General features: G+C 44.9%; 2 protein-coding genes, 1 long non-coding RNA gene and 1 other non-coding gene across 4 annotated transcripts; 3 read left to right on the top strand and 1 right to left on the bottom strand.

Moving 5' to 3' along the window:
- Nucleotides 1–433: 433 nt before the first annotated feature.
- LOC135242121 (U7 small nuclear RNA) lies at nt 434–492 on the top strand. Its single transcript, XR_010326231.1, has one exon. It is a non-coding gene; the product is annotated as a U7 small nuclear RNA (small nuclear RNA).
- A 661-nt stretch (nt 493–1,153) lies between these two features.
- lpcat3 (lysophosphatidylcholine acyltransferase 3) lies at nt 1,154–9,832 on the top strand. Its single transcript, XM_064309995.1, has 13 exons — nt 1,154–1,487; nt 2,728–2,835; nt 3,704–3,810; nt 3,977–4,070; nt 4,470–4,507; nt 5,141–5,319; nt 5,840–5,948; nt 6,126–6,212; nt 6,315–6,481; nt 6,804–6,951; nt 7,318–7,473; nt 7,652–7,779; nt 8,642–9,832. The coding sequence occupies exons 1-12, from the start codon at nt 1,403–1,405 to the stop codon at nt 7,769–7,771; spliced, it is 1,398 nt and encodes a 465-aa protein (XP_064166065.1). The 5' UTR covers nt 1,154–1,402; the 3' UTR covers nt 7,772–7,779; nt 8,642–9,832.
- Nucleotides 9,167–13,189, bottom strand: LOC135241059 (uncharacterized). Its single transcript, XR_010325873.1, has 2 exons — nt 13,070–13,189; nt 9,167–10,003 (listed from the first exon to the last, which is right to left on the bottom strand). It is a non-coding gene; the product is annotated as an uncharacterized LOC135241059 (long non-coding RNA).
- Nucleotides 10,001–22,734, top strand: clstn3 (calsyntenin 3). Its single transcript, XM_064309433.1, has 19 exons — nt 10,001–10,415; nt 11,302–11,368; nt 12,772–12,894; nt 13,105–13,309; nt 13,567–13,775; nt 14,125–14,274; nt 14,545–14,730; nt 14,957–15,244; nt 15,716–15,828; nt 16,137–16,296; nt 16,638–16,697; nt 16,855–17,003; nt 17,588–17,736; nt 18,252–18,478; nt 19,191–19,352; nt 19,942–20,087; nt 20,311–20,446; nt 20,813–20,997; nt 21,159–22,734. The coding sequence occupies exons 2-19, from the start codon at nt 11,302–11,304 to the stop codon at nt 21,306–21,308; spliced, it is 2,865 nt and encodes a 954-aa protein (XP_064165503.1). The 5' UTR covers nt 10,001–10,415; the 3' UTR covers nt 21,309–22,734.
- Nucleotides 22,735–23,534: the final 800 nt, after the last annotated feature.

The raw sequence follows: 23,534 nt of genomic DNA on the forward strand, positions 1-23,534 counted from the left end.
GTGACGGCCATCTTCTGTATTTCTTCACCGATTGGTATTTTTAGGCTTTTTATTACAATCTAGCAAAAGCGGTATAAGACGACAACGTGGTTCAGTTAGGAGCAAAGAAATTTTTTGTGCTTACGCATACACAAAACTATTGTTAGGGTGATTTTATAGCACAAGGCCCTTCCCATAATTTCGATTGGTTGTACTGATTGGGAGGCATTTTGAATACCCATCATCCCTTTCGTTTAAATCATGTACACGTTTATGTTTTAAACCCAATATAAACTGTATTTGATGAACATTTATATAATTTAGGCCGTCATAAAAAACATATACTTAACATTTTTCATATAGGCTACACATTAGGTCTTACAAACTTCCGCCCACCCTGATGCTACCTTATAGACGCTGAAATAAAACCATAGAGACGCATGGCAACATTAAATGGAATTTTTGCTCTTTTAGTATTTGTCCAGAAGGTTTCTCTCGTTGAGAGAAGCCCCTTATGTGGTCAAAAACAGAAAATGTATCTTGCCGGTACCACTGATTACTTGAGTTTGTGAGGTAGCTCTTAAAATGAATTTAGCTTTTCACTGATAGTTAATGTAATTCGTGTCAATGGTGGGAAATGATTTTAGAAGTAACGTACAATTAAAAGTCATTAAAATAGGCAGATTGTGCGGAAACTGCCAGGGATTTGAATGAGATCGTGGCAATAACCCTTCAAATAATATTTGGTTTGTGTTAAATTAAAAACAGTTATAAATTGGGGGACTCGTGGGTATATGTAGTGCTGTAATACAAATTTCATTGTCATCTCGCAAATCGTTTCGATATGGGGAAAATGTAGCTCGGCTACACAATTGCAGTGTAGATGTGATTCCCGTATCTCGCCGCCAGAGGGAGAACCTACACTGACCTACCAACATTCATAGCAGTAACTACTGAAAGTCTAACTTGTACTATAGAGTTACTATGCTATTATACGGATGTGTCGATAATTAAATTTACACAAATACAATAACTATTCATGTATTTTGGTCCGTTGGTATACGCTTGTAAAGCATACATTCAACAGTTCCTAGGTCACGTCTAGCAGGCTGTCAAATTTAAATTTCAACTCCAAATTTTAACCTGTGTTCATCTTTTTCTCCGTAGTCTACGGTTAGCTCTTTGGAAGCGTCAAATAGCTGAGTGGGCATGTTGCGAAACCTCTGTGCGAAACTGACTGAGGACAGCACTGTACGGTCTATGGGACAGCACAAACAGTTGAAGGTCGATGAGAGCTAGACTAGGGAAGAGGAGGGAAAAGGGCGGTGTAGAAAGCTAAAGGGCAGATAAAAGAGAGTGGAAGACTAACGAGTGTGCATATTCACGGAAACACGGCACGGAGCCACTTCCGCCCGCACGAAAGATGGCGGCTCCCTTGATGGAGAAATTGTCGGACTATTTGGGTTCTCCAGAACCTGCGGTTCGGCTCATTTTGTCCATTTTAATCGGTGAGTTCAGTCTGGTTCGCTTTGGTTTCGGTGGGTGATGTGAATACTCTTAATACATTGCATTTTACTGTGTGAACACAAATAAGCCATACATACACCACCTAGCTAGGCAAGTTATCTAGATATATTTTATACAGTTGCCAGAAAACCATATGCCACATAGCTAGATACAGTTCTCGAAACAGTTTGCTGATACATACTTGAAAGCCGAACTTCAAGGTCGACCTGACAAATATAAAGCGCACACGTTTTACACACAGGGAAAATTAAACTGTTTTATTTTTTATTTTTTATTATTATTATTACAAAGCATTGTCTTTTGGCAGACTACTTTAAATGACACGATAACCATTTCCTATACTATGGAATGGAACATTCGATACAGTCTGAAACTTTGACCTGTCGAACTATTTTTCTAAATTGCCTAAGTAGATATGCAGTTGGCTAACGTAATCATACCGATTGTCTGGGTTTCATGTTACAGGCACATGAGGGGGAGAGAGAGCAGGATAGTGTATTGAACTTTGGTCGGACACATGGACGCATAATGACAGTATCGATAAAACAGGCATAATTAGCCAGCTCGTCATTTACAAATACATATTTTAGAATGGTTTCTGTTGCGTGTATAGTTTACTAATACCTTGCAAACGCAAACGTGAAGTGTAACGTGAGCTTGTAGTACGAGTTGTTCCCCTTAGGGGTTTTGTCTGTTGATTAATGAAAAAAAGTATACACGTGGTTTAACTTGAAGTTGACGTATCTTATCACATGGCAGTATGTCGATGGTGACTAGGTGGACAGGTTGCTCGAAGTGGGCAACAAGTGATCACGCGTATCTGGGAGAGTCGTTTTAAAAATCATACTCTGATGTGCTGAACAGATGTATTGACAGGGGTGAAGCGCTATCTCTTTAATCCGACGTGAACCTTTATAATCCGTTGTCGCTGTAGCACAACTGACAATTCATTAGCTCCGCTTAGTGCAATTGTTATGCGAAATTGTCGCGCCCATAAAACATTTTTTTCAACAAAAAATATCTTCTCACAGCCCATCCGCAAGCTAGGCTGGTTTTTATGTTTTACATTTTTGGCCTGCAGCAACAGGCAGTTACACGTTAACCTACCAACAGAAAATAGCTTGCCCTTCATGTGGAGGGGACCACTGGCCTTCAAACACTTTCTTGTCTAATTGCATGTTGTGTTAATGGTATTTATTTTTCTGTCCCTCTCTCCTTCAGGGTATCCCTTTGCCATGATATACCGGCGATATTTTTTCCGACAGCCCCCCTACATTATTCACCTGCTCCACGCTATTTCTGGACTAGCTCTGGCTGCTTTCAACTTTGGTGAGAAGCAAAGGGAAGGGAGGACTCAACGGTTTTAATCAAGCAATCTGATTATATTCGGACCTTTCCCACCTAGTTATTTACATGCTACCCTGAGCTTTTAAGCACGTGTGTGTGCGCGCGGGTATGTGTGTGTCTGTGGGGCCTTGCTTAAAAAAAGAAACCAATCACCTTTCAGTGTTTGTGAAAGTAACATGATTTGAAGTGAGAGGGAGAAACATGGAGGATGCTGGAGTTGGAGAGGCAGAGAGAAGGGGCGAGCAAATGATTTTGTGATGATGATGATCATATTGAAAGTGTACAACTGAAAGAAGAGATGGAGCGTGCAGGTGGTGACATATGGAATGAAGTCAGGGTTGATTAGATGTGTGGGGCAGTGGGTTTAAACCAGTGATGGGAAGGTTTTATGAAGCCCATAATGGGTGGAGCTACAATGACCAGTCAGTCTCTGGGCTTTGCTTGATCCAGTCAAATTTACTTGGTCTCAAGGGGAAACAAAAGTCAACTATCGGTGCACCCCAGTAGATGATAGCTCCTCCTGTTTTCAGTTTCATGGAACCTCTTGCTACCATTGCTGGTTTAAACAGGGAAAGAGCTGGGGCTCAACAGAAAGTATGACATGGGACTTGTGGATGATTCCCCTACTGACTTTCTGTTTCTGATTCTGTCATTATTGCTGCATTTGGATTCAACAGCAGGTCTGTTGGTCTCTGTAATATACATCATGCTCTGTCTCACCATCCTCTCCCCTTCCTCTTGTGTCTTGCACCTACCTTGGTGCAAGGTGAATGTGTTGTGAAGTCCCTGTCCATTTTCGACAGTCTCTGCTTTCTTGTATTAACTCCTCCTTTCTCTGCCCCTCCCTCAGGCTCTCAGCTTTATCACTCCGCGGTCTGTGTTGTTGTCCAGTTCCTGATGCTGAGGCTTATGGGAAGGACAGTGACAGCCATTTTGAGCAGCTTTGTGTTTCAGATGGTGAGGTCACGCTCCCCCTCAGTCTTTCTGTTGTGATGTAGGTTCAGCTGGAGAAATGGGTCAGCCACACCCTCATCTCTCTCTCCCACTGCAGTTCTGATGTGCTGTAGTATGCAGCCACATAATGCCCCCCTTCTCTCTCTCTCTCCCTCTCTCTCTCTCACAGGTGTACCTACTGTTGGGATATTACTACACTGCTACAGATCAGTATGACATTAAATGGACCATGCCCCATTGCGTACTCACACTCAAGCTTGTCGGTACGTCTCTCTCTCTCTCTCTCTCTCCCTCCCTCTCCTGCCCCTTCCCTCTCATCTCCATTGCTTCCATCATCTGTCTTCCTCCCTAATTCATCCGATTCTGTTTTTTGCATTCTCTCATTAAAAAGTAATGAGAAAGATGTTATCGCACTGGTAATTCCTGCCACACAGGGTTCATTCGATCAGTATTTCCCACCCACGGAACCATTATTTGTGTTGTTGCATTCCTTAGTGTTATAGTGCTTGATTCTGATACAGCTGTGTGGTCTGTGGTCAGTGTCTCCCTACGCGATGTGAGATCGGTGGAGAACACTGGAGAACAGGTCCCTTTGTGAACCGTCACTATCATAGTTATCACAGCATATTTATAATAACAGTGGCATTTTCTGATTTTTCCAGGTTTGTCATTTGATTACTATGATGGTGGGAAGGAACCAGTGAGTTAATTTTTATTTTTCAAAATTTCTTTTTGGTAAGCTGCAAACCGGTAAATTCAGTTAATGGTCTGCTGTCTATTGTATTTTGCTTTATTTGTCTGCTCCTTCATGAACTCATTTTTTTTGTTCACTCTTTTGGTCTGTGCGTGTGCGTGTTTGTATGTGAATCTGTGTGTGTGTCTGACATGCATAACTGATGTCAGTATTGGCAATATTAAAATGTGTACAAAATGGTAGAAAATATGTATGTGTAATGCGTAAATTATAGTGCTGTTCCAGAGTAGTAGTTTGCAGCATGCCCTTCTCTCTCTCTCTCTCTCATGCTACTGATGTACTATTTTTTCAGTCCATTAGTACTTCTCTTCACAAGAAAATTCACCCTCTCTCTGTTTACATTATTGGGCATATAGTACCATACAGTTGATCATTAGATGGATATAAATTGACTGCAGATTGCTTTGACTTTCAAGATTATGACTCATGTACCAAGCAAGCACATACTTCTACATACTTCTGTTTTTAAATTTCTAAATTCGGCCATCATTTCTGAAATGTTCCCAGTGGTCTATGGCTGTGGTCGGTATGGCCTTGGGGCTGTTACCATGGTGACTCATGTGATTCTTCCCTTTGTAGTCCCAGCTCAGTGCAGAGCAGCAGAAAGGAGCACTGTCATCCGTGCCCTCTTTCCTGGAGGTCCTTGGCTTCTCCTACTTTTACGGTGGCTTCCTGGTGGGGCCACAGTTCACACTCCGCAGGTACCAGGCGCTGGTCTCTGGGGAGCTCACAGACTGTCCTGGACAGCCACCCAACAGGTGAGGAAAGAACTACAAATCCCAGCTCCAGTGGGGCTGTTTGCATGAGTACGGTCTGCTCAGAATTATTCTTAAGCGCAGTCTTAAGTGAAGAGTGACGTAATGTTTTTCGTGGCCAATAACAAGCTGTCTGGCCCATCCTGCTTCATTGTTTGCAGTTAATTTGTTAAGACTTGACAAAATAACTCCTTTTAAACATGAAAATCTTGCATGTTTATCTCTAACTAGAAAAGGCTTCTATGAAAGTCCTCAAGGGGACAAAAATGCTGTGTCATTTGTGATGTAGCTTAGGGTTTTTGGCTGGACCGCAGCAGCAGGGCCAGCCTTACAAACGCGAAAGTCTGTGACTGACTGAGTGATGAAGTTACACCGTTGGTCGGCCCGAGAGGTCTAGCCACATACTAGGTTTTGACCTGGTTGTTTTGTTGGTGATTTTGTCACTGTATAAATGTCAGTTTACCCCTCCCCCTCATTCGATGATGGCGTGATATGTAGTCATCTCTCTCACGATCTCGCTCAGTGGGCTTCCTGCTATGAAGCGATTTTCTTTGGGTCTCGTCTGCCTGGTAATCTTCACCGTAGGAAATCCCGTCTTCCCCGAAAGCTACTTCCTTACAGACGAATATGAGGTTAGTGGAAGCAAACTGATATCCGTTCAACAAACTGATACAGTGAGGTGAATGGTTCGTACTGTTGCTTATACAGCTCCATCCTTATTTCATTTTCAATATATAACCCATCCCCAACTCTTTAAACGACTTTTATCACTGATCTCTGTATTTCTTTATTCTGCCCTTGCGTCTTAGGCCCAGCCTTTTTGGTATCGCTGCGTCTACATCCTGCTCTGGGGTAAAATCAGCTTGTACAAATACGTCAGTTGCTGGGTCATTGCTGTAAGTACCTCTGCCACGCTACGTTCGCCCAAGTCGAGCTTGGCGAGTCGAAGGCCTTTTCACTTTCGTTTTCATGCACCCTCTTGTCTCTTTACCTCTCAGGAAGGGGTGTGCATCCTCTGTGGGCTGGGCTACAATGGAAAAGACCAGAACGGGGTGGACCAATGGGATGCCTGTGCGAATGTGCTGGTGTGGAAGTATGAGACCACGCCCTATTTTGCGGGAACAATCGCTTCCTTCAACATCAACACTAATGCTTGGGCAGCCAGGTGAGTCCTAATCTACAGATAATTATAGTAGTTCACAGTCATTCTATTCCACGACATTGCGTGTTACATAGAAGGTATAAGCAAATGCACTGAGGTTTTTACACTGACATTGGCCATTGAAGAACAGTGACTGAAGTTATGTTGGCTGTGCAATGAAATGTGTCACTGAAGAAAAATTACCCCACACCCTTTTTCCTAAAGCATAACGATCTCTCTGAGAATTATGGTGTATTTACTTCCTTGTTCTGAATGTGGGCAATCTCTCCACTCTGTTATGGGAGTTGTAGTTCTGACAGTTGGTTTTCTCTGATGCGTCCACCAGACACGTGTTCAAACGGCTGAGGTTCCTGGGCAACAAGATGGCGTCTCAGGTGCTAACACTACTGTTCCTCGCCGCCTGGCATGGCCTGCACTCCGGGTACATCCTCTGCTTCTCGATGGAGTTCCTCATCATCACTGTAGAGCGGCAGGTAACAAACCAACAAGTGGTCGGTTTTAATGTATCATGATATTTTTTCATTTTGGAAACTATTTTCGCTACCTCACAGGGCTTTGCACAAACGTTTTTTCCGAGAAGCACATGTGCCCCCAAGTTGAAAAATTCAGGCGCACGCTCATGCATCCCACTTAGCAGACTCGAAAATGGCTCTTGCTCTTAAATTATTTTTCCTGGTTTGCACACGTCAATTTTCAGGAGCAAATGCCTCTAAAATTGGGGGCACTGGTGAGCCCTGCCTCAGGCAGGCATCTTGGTCATTATTTTAGTCTCCTTATTGGTTTCTGTTACTGTACACACCGCCCAAAGCTATCTCCTGCTGTCTCTGTCCCTGTCTCAGGCCCTGGCCTTGGTGAAGGACAGCCCTCTCCTGACCCGCCTGTCCGTCAGCCCACTGTACCCTCTCATCTACTGCGTTCAGCAGTTCTTTCACTGGCTCTTCATGGGATACCCTCTGGTGCCCTTCGCCCTCTTCACATATGACAAGTGGCTCAAGGTAAGCGAGGGCTGGGGGAAAGGGTATATGAATTTGTATTCCATTCAAGGCAACTGAACTTGGGACGGGTGCCATTTTGAAAAATTTTGACCTCTGTAAGCCCCCCCCCCCCAACCCCCTTTCAGTTTGCTTTGCCCCCTTTTGTATCTGTGCTGATCGGATTCTTTTTATTTTACAGGTGTATTCATCCATCTATTTCTGTGGTCACGTCTTTTTCTTCGCCTCCTATGTTCTCGTTATATACCTCCGCAAGGTGCTGGTGCCAAGGAAAAGAAGGGAGGAGAAAAAAGAGGAGTAGAAATTAGGGTAAATTTTGGTCTTTCTTGCCCATGTCTCTCAATCTAGGGTAGCTGTTGCACAATACATGCGGTTTTGGTGTGTGTGTGTGTGTGTGAGCGAGCGTCTTTGAGTTGAGTTTCTTCATGCTTCAAACAAACTACTGTTCAGAACGTAAGAGAGTGACAGCTCCTTTTCGACATTTGGAAAGGAGGTCTGCGTCTGAAATTTTGTTGTAACTTTCCACAACTGACATTCCGAAGTCCACTCCCACGTTCTGCAGTGATTGGCCAGGTGCGCAATGGGCAGGGTTTCAGGTGGTCTGCAATTTCTCAACTGTTCTTTGCCAACCACCAGTAAACATCAGAAGAAGAAGATGCTGACCTACACTGCTAATATGAACTCCTTCGAATAAAAACTGTCTGGGTGTGTTCACCAATATGCGCGTTCGAATGCTTCTTCGCGTTGCGATTATAAAGACACACGGGGCTCATTCCAATCACGCATTTTCACCCCTTGCATCTCTTCCTCGCATCCTTTCCTCGCTCCGTAGCTCCACCCAATAGAGGACGCAAGGAAAGGATGTGAGGAAGAGAGATGAGGACGATTGGAATGAGCCCACAGAAGTCGCTGAATTCTTGGATAAAATCCCACCCCTCTCTATGACAGACAGCTTCTCGCCACCTTTAGCTACTTCGGAAAAAAAGGTATGAAGAACAACACCGACCGACATGGTCAGACAACGCATCGTGCAAACAAGTTTGTTTGAAGCATTGTGAAAGTGTGTGTGTGTGTGTGTTGGCAGCAGTTCAACAGGTTTATCTCTGTTCTGTCTGTGTAGATGAAGTTGATGTCACTCATCTCATAACCGCTCTGTTCCTCTCTCTTTCAGATCTCCGGTTGGGTGGTCAGTCAGAATCCAACTGCAGGGATCTGTGACTTGGCAGAAAGGCAGATCAGAGCATTTTTTATTGCCTTTAGTAATATATATATATATATGTGTGTGTTTGAGCGCACGTGTGTATATTTGTGTGAGAGAATGTACAGATTTGTTTATATATGTTGGTGTTTTTGATGGGTGCGGACAAAGGGGGAGTTGGTTAGAGGAAGAGGCAACCGTAGTGCCACATTCATGATTGACGTCATGGACTGATTAAAAAGGGAGCTGTGCGTAATAATAATTTTAATAATAACTGTTTGTGTTATTTGATTATTATTTACACTTGAAGAACAGTGACTGAAACAACGGTGTGTGTGTGTGTGTGCATGGAACTACAGACACAAGTGGCTGTCTGGGACTTCTGATGTGCTCTTGTTTTTTTTGTATTTTTTATTCTTTCCTCTGGTCAGAATATTCCTGTTCCTCGTTCCAGCCACTGAAATGCTGCACATAGTCAGGCTGACAGCACAAAGTGTACTTGACACACATACACGTTTAAAGTGACATACATCTCATGGCCATTTTTGTATGGGTCTCTTTTTTTTTTTCAACAAACCTTGGCCAACACACTGTACTTTAGTTTAATTGCCTTGTTTATTGACGAATGTTAAAGGTTGCGCTGGTTTTAACAAATTCAGTTTTTCTTTGTTGCCATTGTGTTATTGTGTTATGGCTGTTCATTTGTTGATATTTTTGGGCGTTTGTGTACGGTGTTTTGCAGCTTTGAAAGGAAGATCCACAAAGGGTGATTTTGTCTGTCCATTTCTTCATCCATTGTTGTGACTTCAATTTCAAATCCTCAATTTTTGTCTCCTACTATTTTTTACTTCTGCTTCATCACTCTTTTATTCTGCCTGAACAAGAACACAAAGCAAAAAACCTTCAACCAAAACCACAGCTTTTCTATTGAACGAAGTTATGATAATGATTATACCATCAATAAAAAACTCCAGTGAGGAAGTCAGCTCGTTATAGTGGCTGAATGGGAGCTGCGGCTCACTAACGATAATATTTTTAAATAATATTTATACTTGTGGTGGTAATTGATGTGTATTAATTGTTATTATTCAGACTACTTTGCCTTATTGCTACCAAATGTATAAAGAACAGAATTTTAAATAAACTTTTTTGTAATTCAAATTCTGCATTTCAATTTGTATTTTTTTTAAATCGATGAAGAACATACTGGACGTAGGCTACATGCAATCCTGTATCAGTCTGGTGGGAGACGAATTGACGTCATTTTGCAGTCCGGGCGGGGAGAGAAGAGATAGGTAGGGTGGTGTGGAAACGAGGAGGTCGCTCCCAAACTGCCTGTCAGTAAATGGAAGCAAAATGGAAATTAATATTGTGCGGAGCACCAATTAAGAAATGAAATAGTTGTACGCAAGTACTGACTGGGGAGAGCGTGTAGCCTAATCAATGCACTGTGACGACACTGTTTTGATACTGTACATGAACAGAGACACGGGGACAGCAGAGGGGTGAGCGAGAAGGACGCAGTGTGGGCGGGTAGAGATACGGAGAGGGAGGTGGCATCGATACCTCAGCATCGTCGTTTTCACACGACGTCTGCTGAAAACGGGGACGGCAAACTGACAGTGCTCACTGAATACGCATTCCAGTTTGAAATCTAAACGTAGACACTGCTTAATATCAACATCACTCCATTCACCTGTCATTTGAACTCGATCAAGCGGAGAAGGAGAGGGGAGGCAGACGAGAGGTGAGACTGATGCTCTGATAGAGGAAAACGTACAGGGTACCAAAATCGTTACAGTATTGTGAAACCCCAGGATTCTAGGTTTTTTTTTTTTTTTTTGCCAGAAACGTTAGTCATTTTGAAGCCTTATTGTAACTGCAATGACCGCTGCCGTCAAAAGTGGCCGAACCCATTTATTCCATCAAAAATGTTTTTAAAAAAATCACTGAATGTGGTGGCATATACGCGTTTATATATGTTTATCCCAGCTTATTTAATGTCTTGTCTCTATATAGTATAGCCTATGCAGCCTATATGTCTTTTTTCTGTGTCTGTTTTTAGATCTGTTTCTTTATCTATTTAGCCCACGAATAACTAGAAAATGAACGTCGTTCGTTAAAAAGATACTAGCCTAAACGTGATTGTTTAAATCTAATTTTAGGCAAATAGTCGTGATTTCTGTATTTTGATGACACATCTGCAACCCTTTGTAGCAGTACTTGCACATGCACACCTGCATTTATGCAGGTATGCCTGGCGGCTAACTGTATGTTGGCTCGGACCTGTTCATCGCACTTCATTACAGTCATTTACATTGGTATATTTACAGTTTGATTTACTCCATCTCTGACTATGAATATGCATCAGTCTTTTAAAACTTTGTGTATATGTGTGTGTGTGTGTGTGTGTAGTGACAGGAATTGTGAGATAATATGATATGTTATTTTCCAATAATTATTATTTTAAAAAATGTTTTTCTCACTTGGATTAGATATCTGAAATGTATTGGCAGTTGTTGGTTAAATTTATGCATGCCTATCTGTCCCATCTTTCCACGCACTACTCATTTACAGTAGCCGTGCTTATTTCTTACCCTGCTCCCTCCTCTACCCTTTCCATCCCACTACAGATGGAAAGGGTCAGTGTCCTCTCCCTTCTCCTACTGTGTTTGACTTGGGGTGTCTACAGCAACAAAGGTCAGTTTTTATTTATTTATTTATTTATTTAAAGTATCAGTATTACCATAAGTATTACTATGACAATGGTTGCTATTGTCTTTTTATATTATATATATATCATTTAGTTGTTTTATATCAAATTAAATTATTGTAGTTGTACAATGCTTGTTTGGTGTTAGGTCATTTATCATAACATCAGAGCTTAATACCATAATACCATGATTTCATATGCAACACTATTTTTATGGATATCAAACCTTCCATATATCCTGTCAGAGTGTATGTGCATATGTGCTGTGGCATTCAGAGATAAGCCTGTCCTGCATCAATTCCTTATTTTTTCTGACCATCATATTTTTACTTACTGCCAGTGCAGAAACTACGGGAGGAAAATAGGCAAACGGTGGGGAAGAAAAGTCTAAAAGAGGAAGAGAAAGAAGCATATGCAGTAACAGGAAAATAAAAAATAATGTGGGACAGAGAGAGGGAGAGAGAGAGATCAAAAGTGATGTATTTCAATATGTAATCCTGTGTGTAATCCCTGGGCCTGATGTTCAGATTAATATTGCGTTGCTTGTCAGTGAGTGAGAGAGAGAGGGAGGACGAGAGATAGATGGTTGAAAAAGAGATGGATTGAATATGGGGGAAAAGTGAAGGGAAAAGGAGGATGACATTGTCAGGCAGACAGAAAGAAATGCGTATTGTGATGTTTGCTGAGTTAGCATCAGCCGGTTTCCTGATTTCTCCAACCACGGGCTTCCTCATCCGGAGATTAGTATGAGCTTGGCTGGACTCAGTTATACCACAAGGAAAATCCGGCACGTGAAAGACGTACAGTGATTTCAGTCTGAGAGAAGACCACAGGTAGGCTTGTATCCGTGTGGTTATATGCAGTGCAGTATGTAGGTCACCCAGGCCTGTCCACAGGCAAATCCACCCCCCCACCTCACTGCCAACTTCACAAAGGATATAGTTTTCATTTCATGGCTCTATACTTCAGCTGCATTTTAAACAGAATAATCTGCCGGAAGAATCAATGGCATCTGCATTTTTTAAAACGTTTCTCTTGTGCTATTATTTTGCTTGCAGTGTGTCATGCATATTTATTGTTGTTCTGCATAAGCTTTCACAAGTTCCTGTTTGTTGCCATTGTAAGTGAGGAACAGATACAGTTCTGAGAATGCCAACTGCTCCATCTCTCTTGCGAGCGCCAAATATTAATATGATGCGGTATTTAACTCTGGGATTGGAGCACGGCCAGTTGAAATGTTCCCTTCCTGAATTATTCGACTAATCAGTCCCAGGTGTGGATTGGCACCTGTTCTGAGGTTCTCCAGCCTGTGGCAAATTGCTTGATCCCTGCCCAGTTTGTGAGGGTCGGTCTGCTGAATGGCATCTCCTTGGTTCCCCATTTCGCGCAGCCAATAAGCATAAGCCATGGATCGAGACGGAGTACCAGGGGATCGTGATGGAGAACGACAACACTGTGCTTCTGAATCCCCCGCTCTTCGCCCTGGACAAAGATGCCCCTCTACACTACGCAGGTAGCCATCTTTCAGCGTTACATAAATGTCTGTCTGTGATGGACTGCAGTGTCCTTTCCTGCAACTTGTACTTTATACTTTATTGCACTTTATTGTCATATCCTCTCGCCCATTCTACCCATTCTCTCTCTCTCTCTCTCTGTGTAGCTACGTGTAATAATGGTATGCTTTTTACCTGTATAAACCTACTTCCTCCTCTGTCCACGGTAGGAGAGATTTGTGGGTTCAGGGTGCACAGTGGCACCTCAGGTGGGGCTCAGTTTGAGGCTGTGGTCCTGGATCGGTCGACGGGGGAGGGCCTGGTCCGTGCCAAAGAGCCTTTGGACTGTGAGAGCCAACGGGAGCACAGCTTCACCATCCAGGCATACGACTGCGGGGAAGGTCCTGATGGGGTCAACAGCAAGAAATCACACAAGTGAGGAAAAACTACAATTCCCAGAGAACTTAATTGATCGCTGATGGTGAATGGGTGTTGGTGTATATGGGTGACAGTATTTTTAAAATAAGCTGTAATTTTGTATCTAATACTGCACAACAGGCGCCTCAGAAGATCACAGTGTCATGTGAGGCTTATTGAACCTCAGTATTAGAGCTGAAATCCTGTGAGAGATTCAGTAACTCTTTGTCTCATTAGCTCTGCAGGTCTGATCTCTCTCTCTTTCCCCCCCCCAGGGCCACTGTTCACGTGCGTGTCAATGATGTAAACGAGTTCTCCCCCGTGTTTGTGGAGCGGCGGTACGAGGCGTCCGTGCCGGAGGGGCGTCTGTTCGACCGCATCGTTAGGGTGGAGGCGCTGGATGCAGACTGCTCCCCACAGTACAGCCAGATCTGCTTCTATGACATCATCACTCCCAATGTGCCCTTTGCGATTGACAATGACGGTAGGAGACAGGGACCCGCAGTTCCACTTCCACTTCATTTCCGCACTTCCATAATCGCTGCGTAGCCATGGTTTTCACACGGTTCTCTTGGCCTGATTGGACGATGAACGATCAGCAGTTGTCGTGAGACTGATGAAACTAGATTGTGCAGTGACTTTCTATTGCTTCAGTGAATGAGGTCTTTAAGTGTCTGTGGGTGAGGTGAAATTCTTCTATGCTGTGGGTCAAGCTGGGCTAGGGGTAGCACAGCGGCATTGTTTGACGGCCTCATGTGAATGGCCCTTCATTGTCTTTCCTAGGCCCGGCTCTCATTGTCACTGTTAACCCCATCGTTGCTCTTCAATCGCAGGCAACATTAAGAACACCGAGCCTCTGGACTCCAAGCGACAGCGCCTTCACAGCTTCTGGGTGACCGCGTTCGACTGCGGCAAGAACCGCGCCCAGGCGGACGCCCAGGTCATCGTGACCGTCAAGCCCTCCTGCAGGCCTGGCTGGATGGGTAAATAACTGCCCGACTGTCTCCTGCACGCTAGGGCTTTCTGCTCGAGGGCCCGCGGCTGAAAATGAGCTTTTAGCTTTCAGCTAACTGTGGTACAGCTAATGAGGTTAGCGTGGTTCCTGCTACATTTAACAAATAGATCTGTTGCAAACAGCTAGCTCACTGTCACTATCGCCGCAAGCAGCCCTGATCACAGTATGCTAACGTAGCCTTGCTAGGCTCACTGCAGGCTGTAGAGATGACCGTTGGGAACGCCCTGCTTTCCTCAAGGATGGTCGAAGCGGGTGGAGTACACCCCTGGGTCCGGCAGCATTCCCCTGTTCCCCAGCCTGCACTTGGAGACCTGCGAAGAGACTGTTTGGAACATCCAGGCCACCGTAGAGCTGCAGACTGGCCATATTGGGAAGGGGTGCGACAGAGACAGCTACTCTGACAGATCGGTGCGCAGGCTGTGTGGTGAGTGAATCTATTCTTATTCCAAGAGGGCGGTCCCTGGTGACCCTGGAGAAAAGATAAAGCAATGTAAATATTCCTGCTGTCAGCAAGTAATCTGTTATTAATTAGCTATCAAGCTAATTATACACAGTCCTATTTTTTAAACATTAGATCTTTTGCATCGTTTTAACAGAAACATTACAGTTTGTGTGGCTGGAAAAATTTTTGGCTTCCCCTGTCCCTCCAGGTGCAGTGAGGGGGGAGGTAGACCTGCTCCCACCCCCTTCCCCGGCAGCCAATTGGACAGCAAGCCTCCCCACTCTCCCTTCCCCCGATTCGTCGCTTGTGTTCTCCTTCAATGGTTCGACGCACGTTGCCGTGGTTCCCGATTCAGTGGCTGCTGCAGTGCCCGGAGACCACTTCACCCTCCAATTATGGATGCGAAGGGGAGGGGCTAACACTCAACCCCCAGCTAATCAGGCCAGAGGGACACGCAGGGAGGAAGAGACCATTGTGTGCAGCACTGCCAGGAATGGTTAGTCATGGCAATTAATCCACATCTTGAATGACAGAAAAACTCGTAAAGGCACAGGTGTGGAGTATTCCTGTAACGTTACGTGCATAACCTGTTTGGTATTTAAAATGTAACGATTACGTTAGTCGTGGCCTGACAGCCTATCGCTTCCCTTCTGTCTGCTCAATGTCACGATTTGTTTACAGTATGAGTTACACCTTGTGAGTTATATGCTGATTTGAGCTGGGCTGATTATGTTGCCATTTAGGTCCTTTTATGCTGTGGGTTATCCTGCGAGTATCTTGCTAATTTGCATATTCCTTGTCTACACTGTAATTTCTATTGCTCGTCAAGTCAACCCACATAGACGCGTCTGTCAAATAGCATGATAAAAATAACACATCTATCCTATTTTTAAGTAACAGTGCTCTCTCTCATCCCCCCACCTCTTTCATCCCCCCCCCACCCTTTCTCTCCCTCTCTCTCTCTCAGATGACTCCTTCTCACACTTTTCTCTGTCTGTGCATGGGTGTCGGCTGTCCCTGTTCTACTGGCCGGATGTCGCTGCCGCTCGCCCTGTTAAGTTCCTGTGGAAGCTGGAGCAGGTACTCCAGGAGCACCAGCGTGGGCGGACTGCGATTAGTGGGGAGGTGGGGGGCGGGGAGGGGGCGAAATGGACGTGCGCGGGGTTAAGTGATCTGGAGTGGGCTTACTGGTTTCTCAGGGATTGCTCTGTTTACAGCTGCAGCTTGTATAAGCAGGCTTAGAGGTCTCATTTGAGGGGATTATTGACATGAGCTGGAGTGTCAATAACAAGGTCTGGCTGCTCTCTCTCTCTGTCAGTCCTCCGGGTGGTGTATTGCATGCTCTGCCTTTCTGCCCGTCACCGACCCTCTCTCTCCGTCTCTCTCAGGTGTGTGACGGTGAGTGGCACCACCTTTCCCTCAGTGTCCAGTACCCCTCTGTCACTTTGTACGTCGACGGCGTGACCTTTGACCCTGCACTTATCCATGACAACGGAGCCATTCCCAGTCCCGCCCCACGTCAGCGATTGGTCATTGGCGCATGCTGGGGTACCTATCAATCGAACCGCAACCACACAGAATAATGTATGGCGCCAGCATTGGCGATAGTCAGCCGGCTGCTGAGAAAATCGTGGAAGGTTTTAATGTCATTCAGACAAATAGATTTTTCTGAGATGATCTCAGTCAGTCAGCCAGCCAGCTAAATCAATGATTGTCATTCATTTGTAATGAAACAGCAGGCTTCTCAGCGTGTCAGACTGTAAGATCGTTCTTGATTACGCAGTAGGTAGCAGGAAGGTCCGCTAATTACCCCTGAAATTCCTCATTAATTTGCGCACCGATACGAGTCCCGCTGCGATGAATAATGTTAACATCCCTCCCCCTGTCAGAACCCGAGCAGAAGCAGAAAGACATCGTGAACAACAGCATCCCCGAGGGCCGGGACACAGGTGAGCGTTCGCCTCCGCCATGTCAGCGCCGTGCTGTTCGTATCCGCCCCGCCCTGCCGCCGCCGCCACCGCCATCGCCACCGCCACCGCCACCGCCGTGCTGCTCGGGCCGCCCAGACAGAGCCGCTCTGTGTGTTTCCCCCTCTGTGGCCTGCAGGGAGGTACGCGGGGGGTTACCGAGGCCTGCTCTCCGGGGTGACGGTGCGTTCCGGAAGCGTGGAGCCCCACAGCGTGGTGGAGTGCCTGTACGCCTGCAGGGAGGGGCTGGACTTCGGCGACCTGGAGACTCTGGGCTCAGGAATGAAGGTAACGAGCTTGTGTTTAAAAAAAGACACTGACTGTGACATCAGAGCTGCCTTATATGGAACGCGTAGTGCAACATAGCAGTCCCGCAGAGCTGCAGGGTGTGCCGACTTTTGTTATTACTCAGTACTTAACTGACAAAAAAAAAACCAGTATACAGTTGAATTACCTGACCTGGGTTGACAGGACCGGATGGGTGGCTGATTTAAAAGGGAAAACAAAAGGCAACACGGCCTGCGGCTCTCCAGGAGCAGGGCTGCAGCCTCCTGTGGAATGTGCTGCGAGAGGCGTTACGTGCATTCCTGCAACGCAGTGACTGCGCAGCTCAGTGTCCAATGCAGTGACTGCGCAGCTCAGTCTCCAATGCAGTGACTGCGCAGCTCAGTCTCCAATGCAGTGACTGCGCAGCTCAGTCTCCAATGCAGTGACTGCGCAGCTCAGTCTCCAATGCAGTGACTGCGCAGCTCAGTCTCCTTCCAATGCAGTGACTGCGCAGCTCAGTCTCCAATGCAGTGACTGCGCAGCTCAGTCTCCAATGCAGTGACTGCAGTGACTGCTCATTGTCACTCCCTGTCTCTCTCTCTTAGGTGCATGTGAACCCCAGTCAGTCTGTGCTGGTCCTGGAAGGGGACGACATCGAAAGCTTCAACCGCGCGGTACAGCAGGTCACGTACAGAAACTCCCTTCGCTTCGCCACGCCGGGGGTTCGGCCCCTCAAACTCACCACCTCCCTCAGGTGAGGCCACCTGGATTAGCCATCTGCCAACGCATCCTGCCAACGTTGTCCGTGGCGTCCATGTTCACGCCACACACTGAGGGTAATCGACTCATTAAGGCTGTCCGTCTGCCTCTCCAGAGCTGCTGGACTTAAGCTTCGTGAATTTACCGCTGACCTGTACTCAAATTGCAGATACGGCATTAAGCCTACTTCAGACCAAAGATTTGTGACGCAACAAAACGGTTTAGAATGTTTGCTGAGAGGAGCTGCAGCAGCGCGGTCGACCCGTCTCAGAGCGTCTGATGCCGGCACTCGCCATTGCAGGCGGTTCAAGCTGTCTAATCGCAGTTGGCGAATTTTAGAATGTTGCAAAGGGTCGCCAGTTGCAGCTGGTTGTGTCGCGAGTCTTTGGTCTGAGCTGGGTACATGCTATTTCTGTACGCATCACGCAGGCTCACCAGCTGGAGGCAGCTCAGTGTGCACTTCTCCGTGTGGGATTTTCACACTCTGTTTTCCTTCCTCTGCCTGTCCAGGTGTTTCAGTGAGGAGGGCTGTCTGTCCCTCAGGCAGCTGGAGGGCTACCTGGTGGTCCTCCAGCCCGACGCCCCGCTCATCTCCCTCTCCGGGGTGGGGCCCCACCTGGCACGGCCGGCTCCCGAATTTGAAGGGCCCCGCGGGGTGGCCCTGTTCCCAGAGCTGAGGATCGTGTGCTCGCTCTCCCACGCCGTCAACACCGCCGTGCAAGGCATGGAGGGAGGGGGTGAGTCTGTGAACCCCCCCCCCCAACCCCCACCCCCCACACACCCCCATCCCAGCTCCCCCACAGACCGCTGAGTCATGTCTGCCGATCCAAATTACTCACCGGCACAGCCCCGGCAGTGGGCAGCAGGGCTAAACAGAGACGGAATTAGAGAAATAATTAGCGTGCGGCGTGTTCCTGAAGAGCCGCGGCGTGCCTCACACACGCTCGCGGGGGTCTGTTCTCTCCAGGAAATGGATTTAGCTCCAGCCTCGTCGTTGACTCCGATCCATTAACGAGTGCCCGGGCTGCTATTTGCGCCGCGCAAACAGTGAATCTGCAGCTACTGCAGCTTTCTCACTCATTAGCGAGCAGCTATTCCACAGCTTGGCTGCCATATTTGGCAGGTTCAGTGTGCCTTTTTGTGAGAGGTCCTCTGGATACACCTGTGTTTGTCTCTGTCTGGTTGAAACCTCCAGACTCACTCTCCCACTCACTCTCTCTCAGACTATTTCAATTTCGGTTCAGTTTAAATGCTTTATTGTCATGGCATATTTTGCAGTGCATATTGCCAAATCTTGTATGTTTGTCACAATAATTTCATTGTCATAACAGTTACAAGGACAATAATCAAAGCAAATAACACTGGCAAAGAATGAAAAAAAGAATAAATAAAAAATAACAATAAAAATAGTAATAATAACAATAAGCTGTCTGTCTCTCTCTCTCTCAGCGCTCATGTCAGATGCAGTGGCTCATACACTGGACAGCTGTGAAGTCCAGCCCTTGGGGGAGGAGTTAAACCCAGAGTGGGAGGAGCTTCTTGTGGACACGGAATCATTACGAGAGAAGGGACTGGACATCATCAACACAACAGCTTATTTAACTATTACAGGTACAAACTATCTGCCTGCGTGTGTATCTACATTTGCCTTTGCTTTTATATACTACAGTCCATATTCAGCAGAATTATGCTGTCTTGAAATATGTTTGTTGTTATATATTGCTACGGCACATTTGTTCTCAGGAAGAAATGTATGATAAATGGCTGAAAATGAGAAATAGGTGCCATCCTACACGTAGAGTTATATGAGGCTTGAAATCATTTGCTGGCATAGGACCTGTTGATTCACCTACTCTCAATTGTTATGAGACGAAACAAAAAAAACATGAGCTTAGGCAGCCATCGTCTGTGTAATGCTTGGGCTGGTTCAATAGCATCGGAGACGTTTCACTACTAAGAAGAGTGTCTGATTGCATCTGATTGACGATTCATAATGCACTCTGGGGACTGGTCATCCTAAAATTCTTAAATTTCTGCATTGTTTCTTTTTTTGGCACTCAGCTGTATAAAGTGGAATTTGAGCTAAATTCTCTCAAGAATTTTCAGTCTGATTTTTTTGTGAAATGTTAATTATTCCCCTCCTCGCCCTCTCTCTTTTTCTTTTGCTCTCTCTCTCTCTCTCTCTCTCTCCCTCTCTCAGGAGCTGAGTCTATCTCAGTGTACGAGGACGTTCTCCGGTCCGTTCGCTACCGGCTGGCCAAAGGCTCCGCCCGCTTCGAGAGACGATTCCGTCTGTCCTGCTCAGAGATGAACGGACGGTACACCAGCAATGAGCTCACGTTAGAGGTAAATCCTGCATTAGCTGCTCAAAGTTTTGTTGGCTTAGCTGGTTCTAGTGCTGCAGAGTTGATGAGTAATCACCTCAGAAATAGGTACACCAATGGAATTATGACCTGCATTTTTCTCTGTACTGTTAATTAGATCAGTGTGCATCAGAGTTAGATTGGCGGCCATGATGTTTTGGGGTCTTTCTGTGGTGCTGTAGTGTTAACACTCCTCTTTCTCTCAGGTGAATTTCCTGCACTCTCTAGACAGTCTGTATCACCCCTCACACCTCCTGGCCTCACAACAGCAATTCCTGCACCCTTCTCATCACTCAGGAGAGCTCAGTGGACACACCCTACCCAACCCACATCGCAACTCTGGTACGTCTGCCTGTCTGTCCGTGTGTCCGCACGCCGCTTTTTGCGACAGATTCTCTTAGTCGTCACGCCAAGTCCACTGCCTGTCTATGTTTCTCTCTGTGTTTTTGTCTGTCCTTAACTCAACTAGTTGTCCACATATTGGCACCCCTTGGCTCTTTTCTCAACTCTGGAAAATGTCTCTCTCTCTGTTTGCATATTTGTTTGTTTGAGTTTTTACCACTCACTCTCCAGTCTGCATCCAGCATCTGGTACCTGTCTGTCTCTCAGTCTGTATGTCTCTCTTTCTCTTTAAATTGACACACTTCCTCAAGCTTCTGTCTTCATGAGTTACCGTGGTGCTCTATCTCTCTCTTTTTCCTGTTTCAGTGGTACCAGGAGCAGCCACAGTGATCATTATGGTTTGCGTGGGGTTCTTGGTTGTCATGGTGATCCTGGGCGTGTTCCGAATTCGCTCCATCCATCGCCGCGGTGATGGGGACAGGGGCGGTTCAAAGGATGGTAGCAGCCAATGGGATGACTCTGCACTCACCATCATTGTCAACCCAATGGAGGTAAAACCAGCATACAAATTCAGCAAAACAGTGAACAGATTTTATGCCAAACTTATGTTTGTGTGTCCACCTGTGTGTGCATCTCTCCTTCTTTGTCTGTACTTGCTGTGGTATAGAGAATGTGCATTTGCAGTCTGCTGATGGTGTCTTGTTTCTCTCAGACCTATGAGTCTCGCATGGGGACATCGGGAGACACAGAGGGAGAAGGCGAGGAGGACGAAGAAGTGGTGGACTCACCTGGTGATGCCAGCGATGATCAGCGAATCATCATCAAGAAAGAAGGGAGGGATGGCCCTCCCAGGCGTTACTGAGCCAATTAGCGCACAGCTTCTTCACTGACTGCACAGCACTACGAACACCTGGCTCTGCGCATTTTTAAATCACCACACACCTATCTGTAGAATGTAAGCTCACAAACACCGTGCACAATATATACTGCACTACTCAGTAGCACTCCGGTGCATTCAGCCTCCACCCACACATTATTACTGCACAACTATTGACCACCTAATCGTAACGCAGACCTCTTGACTGAAAAAGGGCCAAATATGTATTTGCTACTCTGTGCTTTACCATGCCGTTAGCCTCAATGCGAAATCACCAAGACGAGGTTTCTGGAGAAAATAGATCCGGCACAACAGTAAAAAAGCAAATACTCCACAACATGAAAGGTATTTCACAATGCATTCCATAACAAACCACCTCAACAAAAAAAACATGTATCTATAAATAAATGCATCACATTTACACCATAAACACACCCTAGATATACTCAGAGACCAATTAAATTGTGCATAGTCTTGCAGGTAAATAAAAGAAAAGAGGAAAAAAAAGCTAGATCATTACCTGCTTTGTAAACACGATTCTTGACTAGAGGGTTCTCTTTGCTGCACAATCTATATTTAACATTCCTTTACTCCCACAACACAATACTCCACTAAATAAAGACAGAGGGCAAAACAATGCTAATTTGCCTGTCGATGATTGACATCACCGTTGCTACAGAAAGCGGGCACTCCAGAGCCTCTCAGTGCACAGCTGATTCACATTCACCACAAAGCCTGTCTGCTATACAGCGGCTCACAACACAATACCACATCTGCTATATTTAGAATGTCAGCTCAGCTTGGGCCGTCTTGATTGTACTGAAATTTCTGTAAATACGAAACACATTATTATTATTATTATTATTATTATTATTATTATTATGGGAAGTTGTATTTTTTCTGCTGTGCTAAAACAAACCGAGGAGTTCTATTACAATAAATTGTGAAGATATATATATTTTTTACACTCTAATCTACTTTAATGGTCACAGAAACAACTGTAGTGATGGTGATGATAATAATGGTAATAATCATGGTAATTATTATAATAAGAAACTAGCTTGTTGCGTGTAATTTAATTTGTGTGTTTAACTCTGTAATTAAATTGTTCATATTTTGATCACAGTGAACTGAGAGACACAATGTTGTGATGATTTGTTCTCCTCTCTCTCTCTCGCTCTCTGTCTCTCTCTCTCTTTAGCATGAAAATGCTCTTCTGTCTCTTGCCGTTTCTTTCTTTCCCTTCTTTATCTGTTCAAAAGTACCATTTCACCCCCATTTTCTGTCCCCTCTCTCTTTTGTTCTTTGTACATCCCTCCATTTTTCCACTGTCTCATCCTCTAGCTCTCTGTCTGTGTCAGTGTACAGTGATAATCTGTCAGTAAATAAAGCCTGTTGTTTTCCAGTGTAATGTTAAGAATGACAAAACTGCATTAATAACTTATTTTATTATTACTATATTATTATTGCAATATTAACTAGAATTATTGATACAGGAATCATTTATTGTGACATGGATGATATTGACCAAATATTATTAATAACTGTCAAATTCCCATTACAAATTCATAATAAAAACATTAGGATGATGTCAGCATGTTGCGTTTGGAATTTTACCGCAATATTCTGTGTCATACTGCAGTAAGCAAACATTTCTCAACTCTAGTGTCAACTCTAGGGTCCCCAAGGAGTAAGATTGAGTCATCTCTTCTTAATTGCCAAAAGTTTTTTTTAAAATTTTTTTTGAAGCATTGTGTTTAATGTGTGCCTTGATGGAGACTACAATGTGGGGTGTAGATTGACACAAAGCTACATTCCGATGTGTCTCTATTGAACTGTGTATCTCACAACCTAAATCTTGTGTTTTATGTTCCTTAGTTTAGGGGGAATGCCTCCTAAATTATACATTTTGGCTGTGTGTGTGTATGTTTGAGTGTATGTTTTCATTTTGAAATACAGGAAAGTAGAAACAGTACAAAACTTTTTTTTTTTGGCCATAATTCTGTTTTAACCATGGTAAAAAATTTTTTACTGTGGCCCATTGTTCCACGCATTCTTCAGGACACCCCATCGTACTCAACATCTCTGGGTATTTAGCCCTAGAAAATGGAAGATATATGTGCATACAGGTTTTCATTTCAGCCAGATACTAAATTTAACTCATTGTTTCAACCTATCGCCTGTTGTAAGAGTGTTATGGACAAACTAACC

The sequence above is a fragment of the Anguilla rostrata genome, chromosome 1, assembly GCF_018555375.3.
Source record: "Anguilla rostrata isolate EN2019 chromosome 1, ASM1855537v3, whole genome shotgun sequence".
Taxonomy (NCBI): Eukaryota; Metazoa; Chordata; class Actinopteri; order Anguilliformes; family Anguillidae; genus Anguilla; species Anguilla rostrata.

Excerpts from the sequence above, each read along its gene's own strand:
- lpcat3 (XM_064309995.1), top strand. The coding sequence starts at position 1,403 with ATGGCGGCTCCCTTGATGGAGAAATTGTCGGACTATTTGGGTTCTCCA. Across the intron at positions 4,071-4,469 it reads ACTCACACTCAAGCTTGTCG|GTTTGTCATTTGATTACTAT; the intron begins GTACGTCTCTCT and ends TGATTTTTCCAG. Across the intron at positions 4,508-5,140 it reads ATGATGGTGGGAAGGAACCA|TCCCAGCTCAGTGCAGAGCA; the intron begins GTGAGTTAATTT and ends TTCCCTTTGTAG.
- clstn3 (XM_064309433.1), top strand. The coding sequence starts at position 11,302 with ATGGAAAGGGTCAGTGTCCTCTCCCTTCTCCTACTGTGTTTGACTTGG. Across the intron at positions 13,776-14,124 it reads CTTTGCGATTGACAATGACG|GCAACATTAAGAACACCGAG; the intron begins GTAGGAGACAGG and ends CTTCAATCGCAG. Across the intron at positions 14,731-14,956 it reads ATCGGTGCGCAGGCTGTGTG|GTGCAGTGAGGGGGGAGGTA; the intron begins GTGAGTGAATCT and ends CTGTCCCTCCAG.